Here is a 17,263-nt window from a genome sequence, read left to right as displayed (position 1 = left end):
CGCGTCAACGAAAGGAGATCGTAAGCTTTCTAGCTGAGGAACGTTTCTACCTTGGTGAACGAGAGTTCTTTCGCCAATGGTCTTGCCCTTTTGTTCCCGTGTTGGATAGACGTGTACCGGTGGTTTTAACCCACCTTAGTACCTGTAATATAATGTAAATATTTATGTCAACTCACTCCTGTATACATCGCAACACACATGTGCATCCAAACATGTCGAATGGACGTGTATTGAGTGGTTTTTAACACACCTTGGTACCTGCAATATAATGCAAATATATATGTCCATTCAGAGCTGTTCCCATCGCAGCCCACATGTGCAATACATACTTTCCATGCGATTGCTGTATATGTTTATATCTATTTTATTCGGCAAATTACTCTACACTGTCTATATCTTCATGTACATTGCCATTGAAAATTGTATATATCATCATCACGAACTGCCAAATTTTATTCTGTATATAAATACTTATTTGTGATGTATTTGTTCGTTAGGATGTATTTTATGTGCACTTTCCTTTGTTGCTAATCATGTGCATTTCCTTTTTTGATCATTTGTCGCCACTCAGGTGAATGTCTAATGTGAATGTGTAATGTCTAATTAAACTTTTTCTAAAACCGCGGACGATGGCCTTACCTTAATTTACCTTGCCTTAATTACCTTAATTTTTAAATCAAAAACGCTTCGTTTAGAAGACCTTATTTTACTTTTACAAAGGAATAAAACCAGATCTCAGTTCTTTCAATGCAATATTCATTAAACACGATCCACACTCCCTCATATATGCACGATGCATCCTTCCTCGCATTAAAACTAATTACGGCATCCAGACGACCTTGTGTGCTGTTTCATTTTTAATAAATAAACTCCCATTAATCTACAAATTATCTTATGATTTCTAAAAAGTTCGCTGATTTTAAAGAGTTATTAGAATTTACTTTATTCCAACTATTTGTACTTGACAGTATTTTATTAATACTAATTTGATGGATGTTTCATGTTCCAGATCTTTTCAGTTGTTTTGTTTCATGCGATATACGTTGTGCTTCGTGCTTCACTTGATGCACTGGTCTGACATTTCAAGTTGTACACTGACGTATACTGTCTTGCACCCCCCCCCCCCCCCCCCCCTCCCCTAGTGTTGCTGCTGTAAGCATATATCTGTACTTATGTTTCTCGCTTGGGGCCCAGAGTCTGGTCAGGCAAAATTGATCTTTCTTTACGCCGGGTTCCAGGATTTTTCATATTCCGATTAAAATTAAATGAATAATAATTGGCTCAAAGGAAAAGGAAGGCGTATTATCTGTCACATTTGTTGCGTGGACACCTGAACCGCGCCGTAAGGGTTGGGAGGAAAGTGGGAGTGAAAGAAGAAAGAGGTGCCTTAATGTAGGTCTACGGAGTAATTTCGACCACCTGGGGATCAGCGCGCATAAAGTTGTTCACCACCACTGACATCGCACAGCACACGGATCCCTCTACGTTTCGCCTCCATAAAACGCAACCGCCGACGGTCGGGTTCGAACCCGGGCACTCCAGTACAGTAGTTGGGCATTTTGACCACTGCGCCACTGCGAAGGCTTAAGCGAAGTGTTGTATCCTAAATTTCGCATAAAATTTTCCACGCTCGAATGAGAACGAGGACGCTCATTATACGGCAGAAAAGAAACAGTGGTTCTTATAAGCGTCTGTTAAAAAAGGGCTATTTTTTCATTGCTGATAAATCTCAATTTAGTTATTTTACGACTTCCTTTTGGCTCAGTCTAATTCCTGCCTCGCGATTCTTTCTCCTATTACCAATGGATCCTGACTGAGTGAGAGAAAAGCTTTATTGTGGAAAAAAAGGGAATTTTCCCGAATCATTCGTTACTCGCAGGACAAAATCTCGCTCTTCGTCGTTTATTTATTTATTTATTTATTTATTTATTTATTTATTTATTTATTTATTTAGCGTGCATGTGCGCTTTTCGCCGCCCAGCTGATCTCTCTTGCCTACCTCCGGGCAGAGAGCCGCTTTAATCGTCGCCGCCGCTCTGTCCTGTCAGAAAACCCGGGTGCGTGCCATGCCTCGACCCTGGAGAGTGAATGAAGCTCACAGAACAACAAAAGGAAAATAAAAATGCCCGGTTGCGTGCGGCGTCCAGCGAAGCAAGTAAATGCAACGACCAGGCGCACAGGAAAGCACGAAGGAGTCTGCTTCGGTCCTCTTCGCGCATGCGCCGTTGAGGGAGCGCTGCGCGAGGGAAGTGGGTGAGAGAAGTATCGCGCTCAAGCGGAGGCGCAGGACCAGAGACGGCGTGGCCCGTGCGCGTGTCGGTTCAGCAGTGAGAGTGCGGCTGGCTGTGATACTCTCACGCTTGCTCTCTCTTCGAAAAAGAGAGAAGTGTGGTTTGTCGCGATGCACGGATCCCTCGGAGCGGCCGGAGGATAGAAGATGCTGCGAGCGCGTGCAGATATTGAATGCGCGTGCAATGGCATCCTGGAAGACTGTTGCTCAAGTTCGTCAGCGTCGACCCCTGGGATTGGCTTCGTCACCAACGTCACCTGCCGCTGCGGCTGTTTCGGGGATTTTGTGCTTCACAGCTTTCTTGTTTCTCGCGGATGGCGTCGCAGCTTCTTCACACCTCCGTGAGCTAGTTTGCTATATTTTAGTCTTCTTTCCGGTGCTGTCCGTTACAGCGACGCACTTCTCGCCTTTGCGCTCCTTCTTTTATTGCCTGACGCGCGCAGTTGTTGTGGTCTTGCTCTCCAGCAGTGGTCTTCCGTAATTTCTGCTTCTGTATGTCGATTGTGGTGGTGGTATTTTCTCTTTTCTGTTTTTTTTTTTCGAAGCAAAAGCGCGGGAAACAGCTGGTGCTGACGTCAGATTTGCCACCCCGTGCTCTTTGTGCGCCACATTTACGACCAAAAACGAAACTTCTGGTCCTGACAGGTGCGTGCGCGTCGGCACCTGTATCCTTCATCTCCCCGGGGTACGAATCAAAACTGCTCATTCAAGAATAGTTTCAAACGAATTGTAGGAAATCTGGTGTTCGAATAGTTTTCGAATAACAGACAAAGTACGAATCGAGCATGCCGTGGTTTTCAACGCTGGCTGTTTCAGAAATATGGGCCATCTGTCTTCGTAGGACATGCTCCGCCTTTGGTAGGCGCTGTCAGTGCCGCGACGTGCTTCTATCCTGGGGCGATGTTCATATCGCTAAAACAATGAGATTCATTATTGTGTGCCTCAAGCTTTGTCATCGTGCTGATACTTATATTAAATCCCTTTAACTAAAGTGTGGTGCTAGTTTTTATGTCAGTAACAAAAGATAACTTCGCGAGTCAGATTAAGCGATGATAAAAGCTAAGTTGCAATTCTAATTCATGCTGGTTTCCTGGTAGTGGTGCTCACCGTTGCGTGTTTCGACGGCTGCAGCTTTAGTTCTAAGAGATAAAATCTTGCCGCATTCTTTTCGCTGTCTCGTCAGATATACCTTTCGAACGAATAAGTACGCAGCAAATATTGATAAACTGTTCATTTATTTTTTTATTTGTTGAATGCTGTATTTGTATTTTATCCGGCGTCAAAGAAGGCCCTCAGTCTGTTTCGAGAAATTAGTATTCGTGCACACACATTACTGCATTCTATAGTAAACACTTGCCAAAATAACATAAGGGAAGGGAAGAAGGTGGGAGTAAAAGTGAAAAGAGAGGGGCCGGTTCTGGATTAATTTCATCCACCAGAGGTCCCCAGCGTGCACTGGCGTTGCCCAACGCACACGTGTTTTTGCACCTTGGTTGCAGCCTAACATATCCGCCGGGTTCAAAGCTGGCCATAGTATTTAGTATCCAAACGCCACATAGACATTGTGGCTGATAAAGCACTTTCCCTACGTAGAGACTGCCTAGTAGGGAAAGCTTGAGTTCTAACCCGACTGCCAGCGGCTGCCTTTCGATGGAGGCGAAACGGAGAGACGTCCGTGTGCTGTGCGATGTCAGTGCCCGTTAAAGATCTCCAGGTGTTCTAAATTACTCTTTATTCCTGCACAACGGCACCGCTTTCACTCCCACCTTTCTTCCTTCCCTTATGGCGCGAGTCAGGTGTCTACGGAAAGTGTATGATATATATATTGCACCTTTCCTTTCCTGTAAACCTTTTATTATTATTGTTATTATTATTATTATTATTATTATTATTATTATTATTATTATTATTATTATTATTATTATTATTATTATTATTATTATTATTATTATTATTATTATTATTATTATTATTATTATTATTATTATTATTATTATTATTATTATTATTATTATTATTATTATTGCGAAGCTTCCATTCAAAAGTCTATCCCTACTACTTGCTTATACGTAGTGTGGCTCCCGTTCGTACTTTGTAGCCGCTGCATCACTGGAAACGCTTCGTAAAAATTTCCTTGTAGACTTGGGAGAAGTAAACATAGAACGAGGTGAACGAGTTCATCAGACTCAACTGAATGGCAAGGGGATAAATATGCAACAACGATTTAGTTTCATTTACGTATCCTTTAGGCATGCCGCCAAGTGAAAATTGTCGAGCGAATTTCGCTTGTCAGTTTTAGTGTCCGTCACATTCATTAAGTCCCAGTTGTTTTAAACAGTTGTCCCACGTACAGAGAGCGTTCCCTAGCGCTTAAAGCTGCTCTTAGCGCACAAGGATTTGCTCGGCTTTGCCGCCAGCTTCAGCGGTATCACAGCCCATCCCTCCAAACTCTCCTCGCCCTCCTTGCAGTACCCACCAAGTCTATTTTGTCTCGCGTATTTTCCGTTAGCTCCCCCTCCCAGGCGATTACTTGGCGCCCTGCACCTGACAGCCCGCGTAGATGAGTGGCTTTCTCCATTTTTAGAAACGCCGAGCGAAAGGGCAAGCGCCCTGAGTTCAGACTGAAACGGGCTGCGGGCGCAGCCCTTTGGGCCTTTATTCATGGTTCGAGGCCGTCTTTTGCACTTAACACTATAGTACGGCGAAAGCCTTATATGGCATCATGAGAACTCTTAGCACCTGTCACGGAAGTTGACCGCATGAAGTGGTACCGAGACTTGTGTGACGTCAATGTGACGTAAAAGTATCAATTGCTTTAGAAAGGGATGGAGAGAGAGGAGGCAGATGCTTCGAGCTTCAAGGTAGGATCGAGGGCTGTAATTATAAATTAAGGTCCGGTGTTTGAACCTGAAGCCCTAATTTCACGGCCCTCAAAACGACCTTCACAACGAAGGCCGTCAAGCCTTCCAGGGCGACATCGGATTATACTTCTTCAACGAAATCGCAGGTCAGCGATACAAAGAAGTCGTGCTTCGCGCATCACCGTTTCTACTTGGGCAGACCATCACGACGCTTTTCTTTCACTTTTGGTTATAACCCCATTGATCATAATGCAATCTGCCGCCTCTTTTCTGTTCGGCGCCTGCTCCATTGGGAGTGGCGTTGCGCAAGGCAAATTAGAGAGGCCTTGACGCCGACAGCGCCCTACAACAGGACTCTTCAGCAGTGCTGTTCGCCATTCCATCGGGTTTATGCCTATTTTTTTTATTTTCGAATCAAGGAAATATTGTAACCTAACTTCCGTAACTCAGACGCGGAATCGTTCTCTCTCCCGTTCTAGTTGCCTCAGCTGGTTGCGCCAGAATGACGATGGGGTTATCCATTTCCCGACAAAGACCTCGAGTGGCGCACATGAGTTTAGTCCGGATGTGAACTTCGCTTTAATCGAGTGAAATGAGGAGGATGGAAATTTCGGATATACACGATTGTCGAGGCAAGCATACGACAGGTTAAATTCGAGAGGGCTAACGACTGTCTCCGGTCCGGCGCCTAATAATCGGGCTGCTGGCAACCTTAATTCCTTTTCAGACGTGCCTAATCCCATCGACCGTCAGTGCCCACAGAGTTTGAAACGAAGTGGCTTTAGCCCGGGAACTATTCGCCGCTTATGTTGGAGACACGTTTCAATGGAACAGTCAGGCTTTGCTCATCAGTGGCATCCGCAGGATGAGTCCGCTGAAAATGGCTACAAAAGTGTAATGCTGTCATACCATTTCTCTTCCCATTTAGCATCTAACTGCATGATAGTGAAGTCGGAAGCCCTTCCGCAGTGGCGCAGTGGTTATTGCGCTCGGCTACTGTGCCCTAGGACGCGGTATCGAATCCCGGCCGCGGCGGCCGCTTTTGGATGGAGGCGATAAGCAAGGTGCTCGTGTACTGTGCTATGTCTGTGCACGTTGAAGAACTCCAGGTGGTCGAAATTTCGAGAACACTCCACTACGGCGTCTCTCATGGCCTGAGTCGCTTTGGGACGTTAAACCCCACAAACCAACAAAGATGGAAGCTAATTCGCGATGGAGATTCGAACTGACGTCATATGCATCTTCAGTTGCATACTGTCGATCGTAAATATACGCGTCCACCACGGAGAGAGTCAATTACCGCGCCTTTCCTTTTCTTTAACTCTTTGCCAAACTAATTGCCAGTCCATGAAATCGAATCCGCCGAGCAAAACCATACCAAACCGTACCAAACACATCTTTCAATGTATCAATCAAAATTTGATTTGTTATCTCAAGGAGAAAGGGGGGCGACGGGTAAAAGCTGGTGAAGTGCGGATTGACAAAACCCGGCCCCATCTTAATCGCACATCTTAATCGGTTTAAGGGGCTCTAAATCCAGGCTATTTGTTTTTAAAGAAAACTCCTATCCCGTGCCCGTTTTCTTTCATTATCGACACTTTTTCGTTTCAACTCTTCATGGCTAAGTGCTACCAAAGAAAGTCATGCAAGAACTGTAAGTTTGTGGCTTTTTCCGTGCCCGATTTTTAAAGCCTAGCACGCATGCAGTTCTTTTTTCTTTTCTTTTTCTCATTGGAAACGCTCAGCGTGTGCCGCCAAGCTTCTGCTTTCATGGGCATTAATTGCTCATTATATGTCAAAATGAGATCGGGAGCTTCCGGACATGCAAGCTGGGTTTCGCAAGGGCAGAGGAACTAGAGACCAAATTGCTAACCTTCGCTGGATCATGGAAAAAGCAAGAGAGTTCCAGAAACCCATCTACTTCTGCTTTATTGATTATGCGAAAGCGTTTGACTGCGTAGATCACAGCAGATTGTGGCAAGCTCTCCAAGAGATGGGAGTTCCAATTCACCTCATCTGTCTCCTCAGGAACCTGTATGAAGGACAAGAGGCCACAGTCAGAACTGGGCATGGTCTTACTGATTGGTTTCCAATCGAGAAAGGAGTGAGGCAAGGCTGCATACTGTCGCCCTGCCTATGCAGAGTGCATCATGAGGAAGGCCGGTCTGGACGAGTCTTCAGCTGGAGTGAAGGTTGCTGGAAAACGTATCAACAACCCTAGATATGCGGATGATACCACTTTAATGGCAGAAAGTGAAGTGGAACTCAAGAGACTTCTGATGCGCGTACAAGAACAGAGTGAGAAGTTTAGGCTTAAACTAAACATTAAAAAGACAAAGATCATGGCGTCTTGCCCTATCAAATCCTGGAGCATCAATGGACAAGAAGTGGAAGCTGTGACAGATTTTCTGTTCTTGGGCTCCAAGATTACCTTGGAAGGAGACTGCAGCCATGGAATTAGGAGACGCCTGCTTCTGGGAAAGAGAGCAATGGTTAGCCTTGACCGCCTAGTAAAGAGCAGAGACATTAACCTGCCAACCAAGATCCGTATAACTCGTGCTATGGTCTTTCCAGTTGTGATGTATGGATGCGAGAGTTGGACTATGAAAAAGGCTGACCGCCGAAGAATTGACGCGTTTGAATTGTGGTGCTGGCGAAGACTCTTGAGAATTCCTTGGACTGCCAGATGATCAAATCAGTCGATATTGTCGACCATAAACCCTGACTGCTCATTGGAGGGTCAAATTCTAAAGTTAAAGCTCAGATACTTTGGTCATCTGATGAGAAGAGAGGAGTCGAGGGAGAAAGATTTGATGTTGGGAAAGGTTGAGGGTCGCCGGAGAAGGGGTAGGCAGCGAACGCGATGGTTAGATGGCATCCTCGAGGCACTGCAGATGAAGTTATGTGATGTAAGGAAGATAGTGAGAGACCGGAAAGCGTGGCGTGACATGGTCCATAGGATCCCGAAGAGTCGGACACGACTGAACGACTGAACTGAACTGATATGTCAAAAAGCTGTATTCGCGTTTCTGCGCCGCCATTTAGTGCAGTTTACGGTTGCTTCAAGTTTCGTTTCACCAGTGGGTATCTACAGCGATGGCTCAGTGAGCTTACTTCCTGAGTAAGAGGTAACGGGTTCGATTCCCAATGAGCATGTGACGTCGCAGTCGCTGCCTCTTAATTATGATATGCTTCAGCGATCAATGTACCTGTGGAACCCAAAACATGGTATTCCACTTTCATGCAAAGCTTTACATTAAAGTAAAAGCGAAGCGTTGCAAAACAGCACCCAACGCGCGCCAAAACTCTCCCAATTTAATCGAGAATTCTCGTGCGGTGTAAACCGTGTTGACATATTCGCCCGCTAATGTACATGTACATTAGGATTCCCGAAAGTTGACCGCAGTAGCCGTTTAATTCCCTGATCTCAGTCGTGAAAGCGCTTACTTCAGGAAAACAATGAGGTGCTGACAGTGTACGCTCAAATGGTGACATTTCAGAACGAGACAGATCTGTGCGCAATTTATCGCGGCATGCACAGAGAGCTCAAATAATTGGTCCGTTACAATTACACCTCAACTTGTTGAGAATTGTGCGGTTTAACGGGCTGAAGCGACAGTGGGGGCTTCGTGGGACGCCGTAGTAGTGGATGACTCCGGATCAACTCGAACCATCCGAAGTTTCGTACAGCCTCAGCTGGTATCGCACAACAGAAGGTCGTGTTTGCACTTCGCCTACGTCAAAACACGGCCGCTGCAGCCGCGGGATCAGAACCACTTCCCTGTGCTCACAAGTCCCAGGCACAGTTGCATTTCTTGAAGTTGTAATATGCTTTCGCAACTGGCTATGGCTTAGATGAACTTGAGTCCTTCATAATTTACTTCTATAAGCGACACTGTGTATTTTTAACTTTACTACCGTTTGCTTGCATAAAATTTTTTGCCTTTTTCGCAATATAAGATTTACCAGACTTATTCCCCTTCGTATTGCCCTCCCACAATTATTATCTCTCTGCATTCTCTAGGTATTCCGATCACTTCAATGTGAAAGCTGTTCCGTGGGAATTGCAATCGGCCGAACTCCATGGTAACGAAATTATATTGATATACTGCACTTAATTCCCACGAACTTTCGAGCTTTTTTTTTAATTTTTGCTAGGAACTTTGGCGGCCGCTTTTCGATGGAGGCGAAAAGCTATAGGCGCCCGTGTGCTGTTTGATGTCAGTGCGCGCTAAAGGACCCAGGGTAGTCGAAATTTCCGGAGTCCTCCACTACGGCGTCTCTCACAGTCTGAGTTGCTTTGGGACGTTAAATCCTATAAACTAAACCGAGCCTTTTTGTTAGGAACCGAGAAAGTATCTGCTTTGTTCGTTCCTTACTAACTGTTAAGCCCATCGGCGAAAGTGTTTCACACGCGCGGCCTGAAATAAAAGGGGGGGGGGGGGGGGGGAGTGTGGAAGGGGTGCTTTAATCCGGCCTAACTTGGTGAACTGGACGTCCGCAGCGTGCGGCGTTATATCGCTCTACAGTTTCTCGGGCTTGGGACTTTCGTTGCAGTGAGCTTCAGTAATGGTGACGAAGCGCGGATGTCGTCACCGTATACGTTGGTGCGCGGCGGACAAAACTTGACGTCGTCGCCCTTAATGGGGGCCCGCTTTTCACACCCCCTCTTCTTTCTGCGTCCCTTTGTGCTCACAACTGGAGCTGGAGCAGCGTTATGTCCCGTGCGGAATTGCTTCGCTGTCCCGGCGCAGGGGCAGTTAGCGAGGGAAGTGACAGGGCTGACGCTCCGTAGATTATGCGAGTAATCTCCTAAACTAAAGTAAGTTCCTTCACTAAATTTGCACTCGGTAAGCGTTAGACGTAACTGCTCGCGACTAGCTATGCGGACAAGCACGCTGACGTCGGTACTCCTGATTAATTTAGATCCCGCTCTTCCGACCTGGTGGTCAAGAATGTTGGTGCTTTATAATCATCGTTCGCGTCAGGTTTCTGCACTTAATATTATTAAGTCCAAATACCATAGTCAGTAGACTTAAACCAGGGACTCGAATGAGCTGCGACTCGGAAAGCGCCCTCCAGGAGCTCAGGGTGGAATTTTCAAGGCAGGCTATGCATTAACGAACGTACTGTATACATAATGGTGCGTTTCCAGTTACGAATGTACCCTGGCGGTACATTTCGTGCAGGATCTTGTTTAACCTATAACCTCGCATGTCATTTTCAATAATTTTATCAGATATGCAATACCATCCTTTTCGATACTAATCCACCGCACAGGTTCATGCGCTGTACGGAAAGCCATCGAGGATAAGAGGGGTCAGGAATCATGGACATTAACTTCTAACTGCGTCTAATTTAAATATACCACTAGTTATATGAAGATAAGAATAGCCTCGCAGCCCTAGTACGCTGCGTTTTGTCTAACCCTTGAAATGTTTTTGGTGCGGGTGCAGATAGGATCTCAGGCGGGACACGGCGCAAGGTCTCTCGAATAGTGGTGACATTTTACCGAAGTGGTAACGTCATCAAAGTTTCACCCTTGGCATGCAATACGGGAATAACGACACCACCACGTGGCACCCGCAAGCGCACCGCTAACTTTGAAAAAAATGGTTAGTAATCTCTCCCGCCCGAGACAACCCACACAGCGGTGACTGTCAGCAGCTTTTGTGATTAGCGTACGTGGGTTGTCATTCTTCTTCAATCGTGTGGTTTCTCGCGAGGAAAGAGTGGGGAATAAAATTAGTTCCTACAAAATTTGTTACGATGCGTGGGATCCATTAATGTTCTGGCGTAGTCTCACTAATTGAACGGGATCATTGCGCGCGTTCAGAAAAGCGCTACGTCGTCTCTCGTTTCTCGACCTCATCAATTAGAAGATTCTACACAGTGAAAGCAAAACAAAAGAGAAACGAAAATGATACAAAGACGGCGTCAATAGAAAACGCACCGCATGGCACTTTTTCTCAAAATGCGAGAGTACGCTGTCATTAATTTGGGGCGCTCATTGCCTTTGATCTTCCTATCCTGATTCGCGAATTGATGCGCTGCTTTCATCCTCCGCCTTCACTCGTCTCTTTATGCATGCATTCCGTCGCTTTGTTTCTGGCATTTGCATTTTCCAGTTTTCTTGTTTCTTTTTTTCTTTTCTTTAGTGCTGTGCTCAGTTTTCGACCATATTGTTGCAATTTTCGACCAACTAATTCTCTTTCCCTCTCGAAATCGCAATTAACTGAAACCTCGGCAGTTCGCTGCAGGTACTAATGACGTACCCGAATGCTCGCGGAATGGTCCTTAATGTGTTGGGCTTGCTCCATACTCAGGTCGTGAAGAAGTTCAAATTAATGGCTCATTTTATTTTTCTTCCTTTCTTTTGTTTGGGGTCAGTTTACGCTACATCTTGCTTCTCGATATTTAACGCGCTGCCGCTGTCTTAATGTTTACACACGCCCCCTACATTTCCGCTACGTTTCGCTTCACCACTCACTCTTCGCTCCTGCTCACTTCGAGTGGAACATTGAAAGTGTTTGCGCAAGGTACACGCATTTTTAAGCCCGTCTCAACGCTTGTGTAGTTTGTGACATTAAAGAGCGTTTTCTTTCTGTGTCTTTGACGCACCCCTCTTTGAACGGCTCCAACCAGTGCACTGTTATCTTAACGTGATAGCGTACGTTAAATGTCCCGTCCACCAGAAAATTCGGAACCGACGTTGTTCGCATCGGTGTTGGCGCTGTGAAACAAAAATCACTTGCTCTGGCTGGTGCACGGTCATGTCACCTGCCAGCTACCGTGCACCAGCCAGAGCCAGTGATTTTTGTTTCACAGCTAGCAGGTGACATGACCGTGCACTCATCGGGAGGTATGACGTCACGAGTGTACATGACATGATCGAATTGCCAGGGGCTGCCAATTCGGACTTCTCTTTTGTGATATGAGGACTCCCGCGAAACGGCTGAACTTCGTCTTCTACCTCACTAACATCGCGAATACGGGTTCACCAACCTTCACAAAGCAGGTACGGAAAATTTTTGGCACGACTTCTGGTCATCCTGAGCTGACCATGTAGAAACGCACTGCCCGTCTGCAACAACCTTGCAATTCCCATGCTTTTTAAAACGAAGACATCCTGGCGCACATAGTGGCGCTGCTCCGAAATCAGAGCACCTTTGCCGTATTCCTAAGGACGTAAGCACCGGTAACTTTAATCACATGGCTGGCTCAGAACATCTCCACTGTGTTCCCCGTTACCTCCGCCTGTCCACGCCTGGACGAACTTCATTTCTACCGCCTACAAGCCCCCTGGGATGGCGGCGTTCTCGTTGATGGTGATCTGCGTTCTATGCGTGTCACAATAATGGAGGAGTCATACAGCAGGCCATCCTAGTCCCTGGAAGCCAGAATTTTCCGCCAGATTCATCGGATTTGCGCAGCATCCTCAAAGATAAACTGATCATTTTCACCCGTGCCTTGGCCCCCGCAACGTCTAACACCGATACGTGCTCGGCCGCCTAAGCCGACATTGGTTCGCAGCTATCCGTCGCCCCTGCTCTTCCGCCTTGTCCCGAACATGCGTGGGGTCAATGCGGCTACCGTAGTACCATATTCCCGAGTGACCCTTTATGTTCCAGGGTGATATACAGTTTTAAATCGAAGGTGACAGCCACAAATCAAGGTGACGTAACAAACTGACATCTATAAATCGCATACAAGGGGAATGGAACATTTTTCAGAAAAGCTAGGGCGCTTGTACTTCCAGGAAACAGCATACAAGACATGCAGTCATTATTATACCCTCGTATGATTATTTTTCTCGTGAACGCTCAGAGTAGGACAGAATTAACAGACCCCGAAATTGCCAACGATTTTGTGCATGTTCTCTGTTTCCTGGTTGTTTCAGATTGGTGCGTGGTCGTCGAAAAGAAGAGATCAGGTTTCGAGAGGTGAAACCTTGAGTCAAAACAATTAATGTCAGCTTGTTCAGTCCGGTTTCGCAGTAGCCACGACAGCCTACTTAAGATTCCGTCTTAGAAAACGCAATCGGACCCTGTGTGGTGGCACGCGTATATGTCTAAACGGATTAGGAAAGCTCGGGGGGAAATGACTCTAAGGCTACCGCTGTATTCTCAACTCGGAAGCGTGCAGCGACCTTTTGCTGCAATATTATTTTTATCTTCGTGGTGGTCATGCCACCGCCAGTCTGGTTTTCAGCTCGTTGCCCTTTCTTTCTTCGTGTATTAGTCTCCGCATCCCACCTGCGTGATATATTTCTTATTAATAAAGCTTATGAATGCATCAGTTTTAATCTACGGCTCTATTAACAATTCCGCACACACCCCAGAAAAGACCATCATAAGAGTATTGCAATTAAAAATGACATAGAGCTGTTCGGGCACTGCAGCACGTCTTTTCGCAGCCGAAAGTATATTAAAAAAAAAAAAAAACGACATGTGTATTGATTGAACAAAAGCAAAAATAACCGCCGCGAGGCCGGAGAGATAATACTGCCCTGGCCCCTAACCTCCTTCCACACCTTGAAGCCGATGAAACTTAAGGGCGCGTTATATTCATGTAAGGTTGAAGGCATCACGAGAATTCAGCCACATTGTTGGGGTTCTGCTAAGCTCAGCTCTGGTCGCGAAAGAGGCTTCCGCGCAGTCTTCCGATCTCGTGACGCCGGAGGCGTTCGCGACATGTGTGGGCCGCCGTTGCGACACAAGTTGCCGGCATCCTGCGCGGGTGTTGCGTGGTTGCGGACACGAGCGCGCCCGATTTGCGAGAGTGTGTGCCCGCGCAACGCGACACGGTGGGGGGCAGTGACCTCTCGATTATGAGTGCGATGGGCGTTGGATGTTGTTTCTCAAGCACTTTTCTTATCCGCTACCGTGTACTCGAGAATCGTTATATATAGAGGTGCAATAAATAAGGCCTTTCTGTAGATACAATACAAACCCGCTTTTTCAGCATTTACTTCTCTTTACTTACAGCGAGACAATTTCTCAGATGAAGCTCAATTTCGTCTGAGACATTGAGGAAGCTCCACTGGGGAAGCCCAGCTAAGCTTACAACATGCATTCGTCCATATGAGCCAAATCATCTTCCACGGGTAGTATTCATATCAGGCTTGTTGGTTGGTAACCTTTTCCAGACAAGCGTGCTGAATGTGACTTGCAAGGAACCAACAAGCTTAAATAAAATAAACGCCACGTATTTCAAATTAACTTGCAACCATATTTATCTACAACGAACGACAAAGAATTCAGACAGCTAGAGGATAATTAAACAGTAATAAAAGGCATCTGAAACCTTCCTCAAGCATGGTAAGGAAAGCCAGAATACAGACAAATTTTGTGCCACCTAATCATTATCGATCAAAGATTGTCGATCTTGCTTGTTTGGTTTGGTTTGGTAAAACTTTATTTCCCTCAGTAGGGGTCCTGAAGGACACTTGGCTAGGCGCCAGGTGTAGAGGGCAGCTCCTACGTCGGCACAGAGAGCCCAAAGCTCTCCGCCGCCGGGCGGGCCTCCTGGACAGCCCGAAGCTGATCATGTATTGAAGCACTTTTTAACACTTTGTCCCAATTTTCCTTGTTCTTGGCGTAGGCGTCGCTCGATGCACAACCACACAGCATATGGTTTATGCACAGCATCTTGCTTGTGCAACGCCAGAGATATCGGTGACAGAAATTATGGTCCGGCTTTTCCTCTTAACTTGTACGGAGGTGAGAGCTTCTAGAATAAAGATTGCAAGCCATGCTCTGTTCATAAAATTTATTTACTCCATGCACTTACGCCAGCCGCGATTAAACGCTCGTGCTCGCGCGCTTCCTTGCTTCCAGCACTTCCTTACCTACGCGTCTGCCGCATCTCTTCTTTATCTACGAGCTTTGACGCTGTTGTCGCGTCCCTTATGCCAGGAGCGATTTATTGCAAAAACGCTCATACGGACGCCACAGCCAAGCAAAGATCTTAGTTGCGTCTGATTCCTTATTGGCCCGACGGATAATGAGGTTGCATTCAACGTTTCCCGGCTCTGGTGATTCAAGCAGTGCAGTACAGGCACCTTGACGTTTCACATTTGACTTCACCCTTTTTGGTGTGAAGGAGGCACTACTTCACGTGGTCAAAACTAACCACAATGTGATTTGCATCTGCCAAGCTCGGGTGAACGAAAAAAAAAGGCACAGCCGTATGAATTGGTAAAAGCAGGGCTTTTGAGTGTGTATTGTGGTCTTTCAAGTAATGTGGTCGCTTACGTCTGTATGCTCACGAGGGTTTGTGTGATTACACAAGCTTTAATTAATGGAGCAGAGAGCGAAGTGCAATGTAACTGAGGTTTGAGCGCACGCGAACGACTATATGCTTGTATACGATTACGATGACGGTTGACAAGGTGTGTAGTAACTGTGCTGGGATGATTTGCGTGTTAAGCGTTATGTGATTGGGAAAGAAGAAACAATGTCCGTATATGAGTGGTCAAGAGGAGCCGTTGGTGACTCATTAACCCCTTTACGTCGTGCACTTAAAGGCTGAGCTTAAATGTCCTCGAAATGCTTCTTTTTTTTTTTTTTTTTTTCAATTCGGCTCTTTTTCTTTTTTGAAGCTTGATGTACGCATTTAACAGACTTGAATACGAGGAACATTGTAGGAAATCACTTGAACGGGTAAAATTGGATTGGGTAAATTTACGGGTAAAATATCCGTCCATACCGCAGAGAGGCGTCCTTAATTATCTCCTGAACGCATCGCGATTTTGCTCCATTCATCGCGGTAGAAGAGCTGGCGGTGGAGGCTGTGTCACCATGGAAACGGCAAGCACCGTCTTCAAACGTGAAAAGGCACCCGGAGCTGCCGCGAAGACTTCGCTAACCGGCCTTCTGCACTGAATCGAAACTCGGTTTGGCGCCTAAGGGTTGGAGCGGTCACGTAAGGGCTAAGGCAGGGAATGCATAGTAAGTAGGCAGACTGAGAAGGCAGCACAATCTGGGCTAGCAATGACAAAGCGGTGGCTGGACAGCGGGCTTTAGCATTGCCCAACCCGCCATCTGCGGCCAGCGTCTTGCGTAGTTTTCTGCCCGGACGGCTTTCGTACGGAAGGCTGGATATTATAGCCACCTTTTGTTGGCCGATCGAATACCGTTTCATGAATGTGACCTTTTTTTCTCCTTAGGAGTATTTACTTTCCCTCAGTAACAAGAATCGTTCACCTCCCTCGACTTTTGGTTTATTTTTTTTTTTTATTTTTTATCGTGCTAGCATCTTTCTTGGCTCACACTTGGTTGACGAAACTAGTTGCTCTTCCAACATGGTTGCGTGCTAAGGTGTGAGGTTCCTGCAGTTAAGAGAATTTCGCTTGTCATCTGGGGTTAAGAAATTTTAAGTAGAATTGCTGCCCAAGAGGCTTTCGCCAGTAGCATTTTGCTCCAACTTTTCAATATTATTTCCCGCCGAAACTATATGACAGTTTTTTTTTTGTTTTTTCTTATACACAGTGCTGCATAAGTACCCGATTCCCGAGACGTAATAATGTTTTCTCTGCAAGCGCTGTGCGGTTGCGGAGGAAAGAAAGGCGAAAGCAAAACTCTTCCTGTCCTGCTATGAATTGAACCAAGGCATATATCGGTCAAGTATGCGCATTGGTTTGCGCGAAGTGCGGTCCTATCAAGCGTGGTTGAAATATCGCTCATAGTCGTTGTGGACGAATGATGTTTAAGCTGCTTCATCTGCCTACACATTCATGATACAAGCTTTGATTGATGAGCCTCCGTACGAAGAGGCAGACAGGGGATCGCGGTTTGGGGCTAGGAAAGCGAGTATTTACCCGATCTTAATGCAACTAAAGACAGAAATCATATTCACCGTACTACTTCATTGCAGCTGTCTGGATTGAGTCACTGCTCTTTCGGTCACGATGCGGGGCTGTGTTGGCGGAGCTCGCTTGGGTTTGCGTTTCCTTCTTCATAAAACGACGCAAGAGGCTCTGCAGGAAGATGCGCGTTTTGTGAGATATCCTGCGTTTTTCGCTCTGCTAAGGTTGCGTGTCACAAATTCTGCACTGTGATTTTGGTAGAATCCCAAGCCATAAGTTAGCGTCTGTAGCTAGCAGAACTGA

At 46.1% G+C, this 17,263-nt stretch overlaps 1 protein-coding gene across 1 annotated transcript in view; it reads left to right on the top strand.

The window, feature by feature from the left end:
* The first annotated feature begins 2,159 nt into the window (after nt 1-2,159).
* The window catches only part of LOC146207671 (protein eva-1-like), a 100,374-nt gene continuing 85,270 nt past the window's right edge, over nt 2,160-17,263 (top strand). The window contains exon 1 of the mRNA XM_084577164.1: nt 2,160-2,631. Within this exon, the coding sequence (XP_084433290.1) occupies nt 2,160-2,631 (472 nt within the window). The remainder of the gene's footprint in view (nt 2,632-17,263) is intronic.

The sequence above is a fragment of the Amblyomma maculatum genome, chromosome 1 (assembly GCF_055883805.1).
Source record: "Amblyomma maculatum isolate TAMU_Amacu chromosome 1, ASM5588380v1, whole genome shotgun sequence".
Lineage (NCBI taxonomy): Eukaryota > Metazoa > Arthropoda > Arachnida > Ixodida > Ixodidae > Amblyomma > Amblyomma maculatum.
Note: the sequence above shows the minus strand (reverse complement) of the source record. Positions and strands in the feature narration are given on the sequence as shown.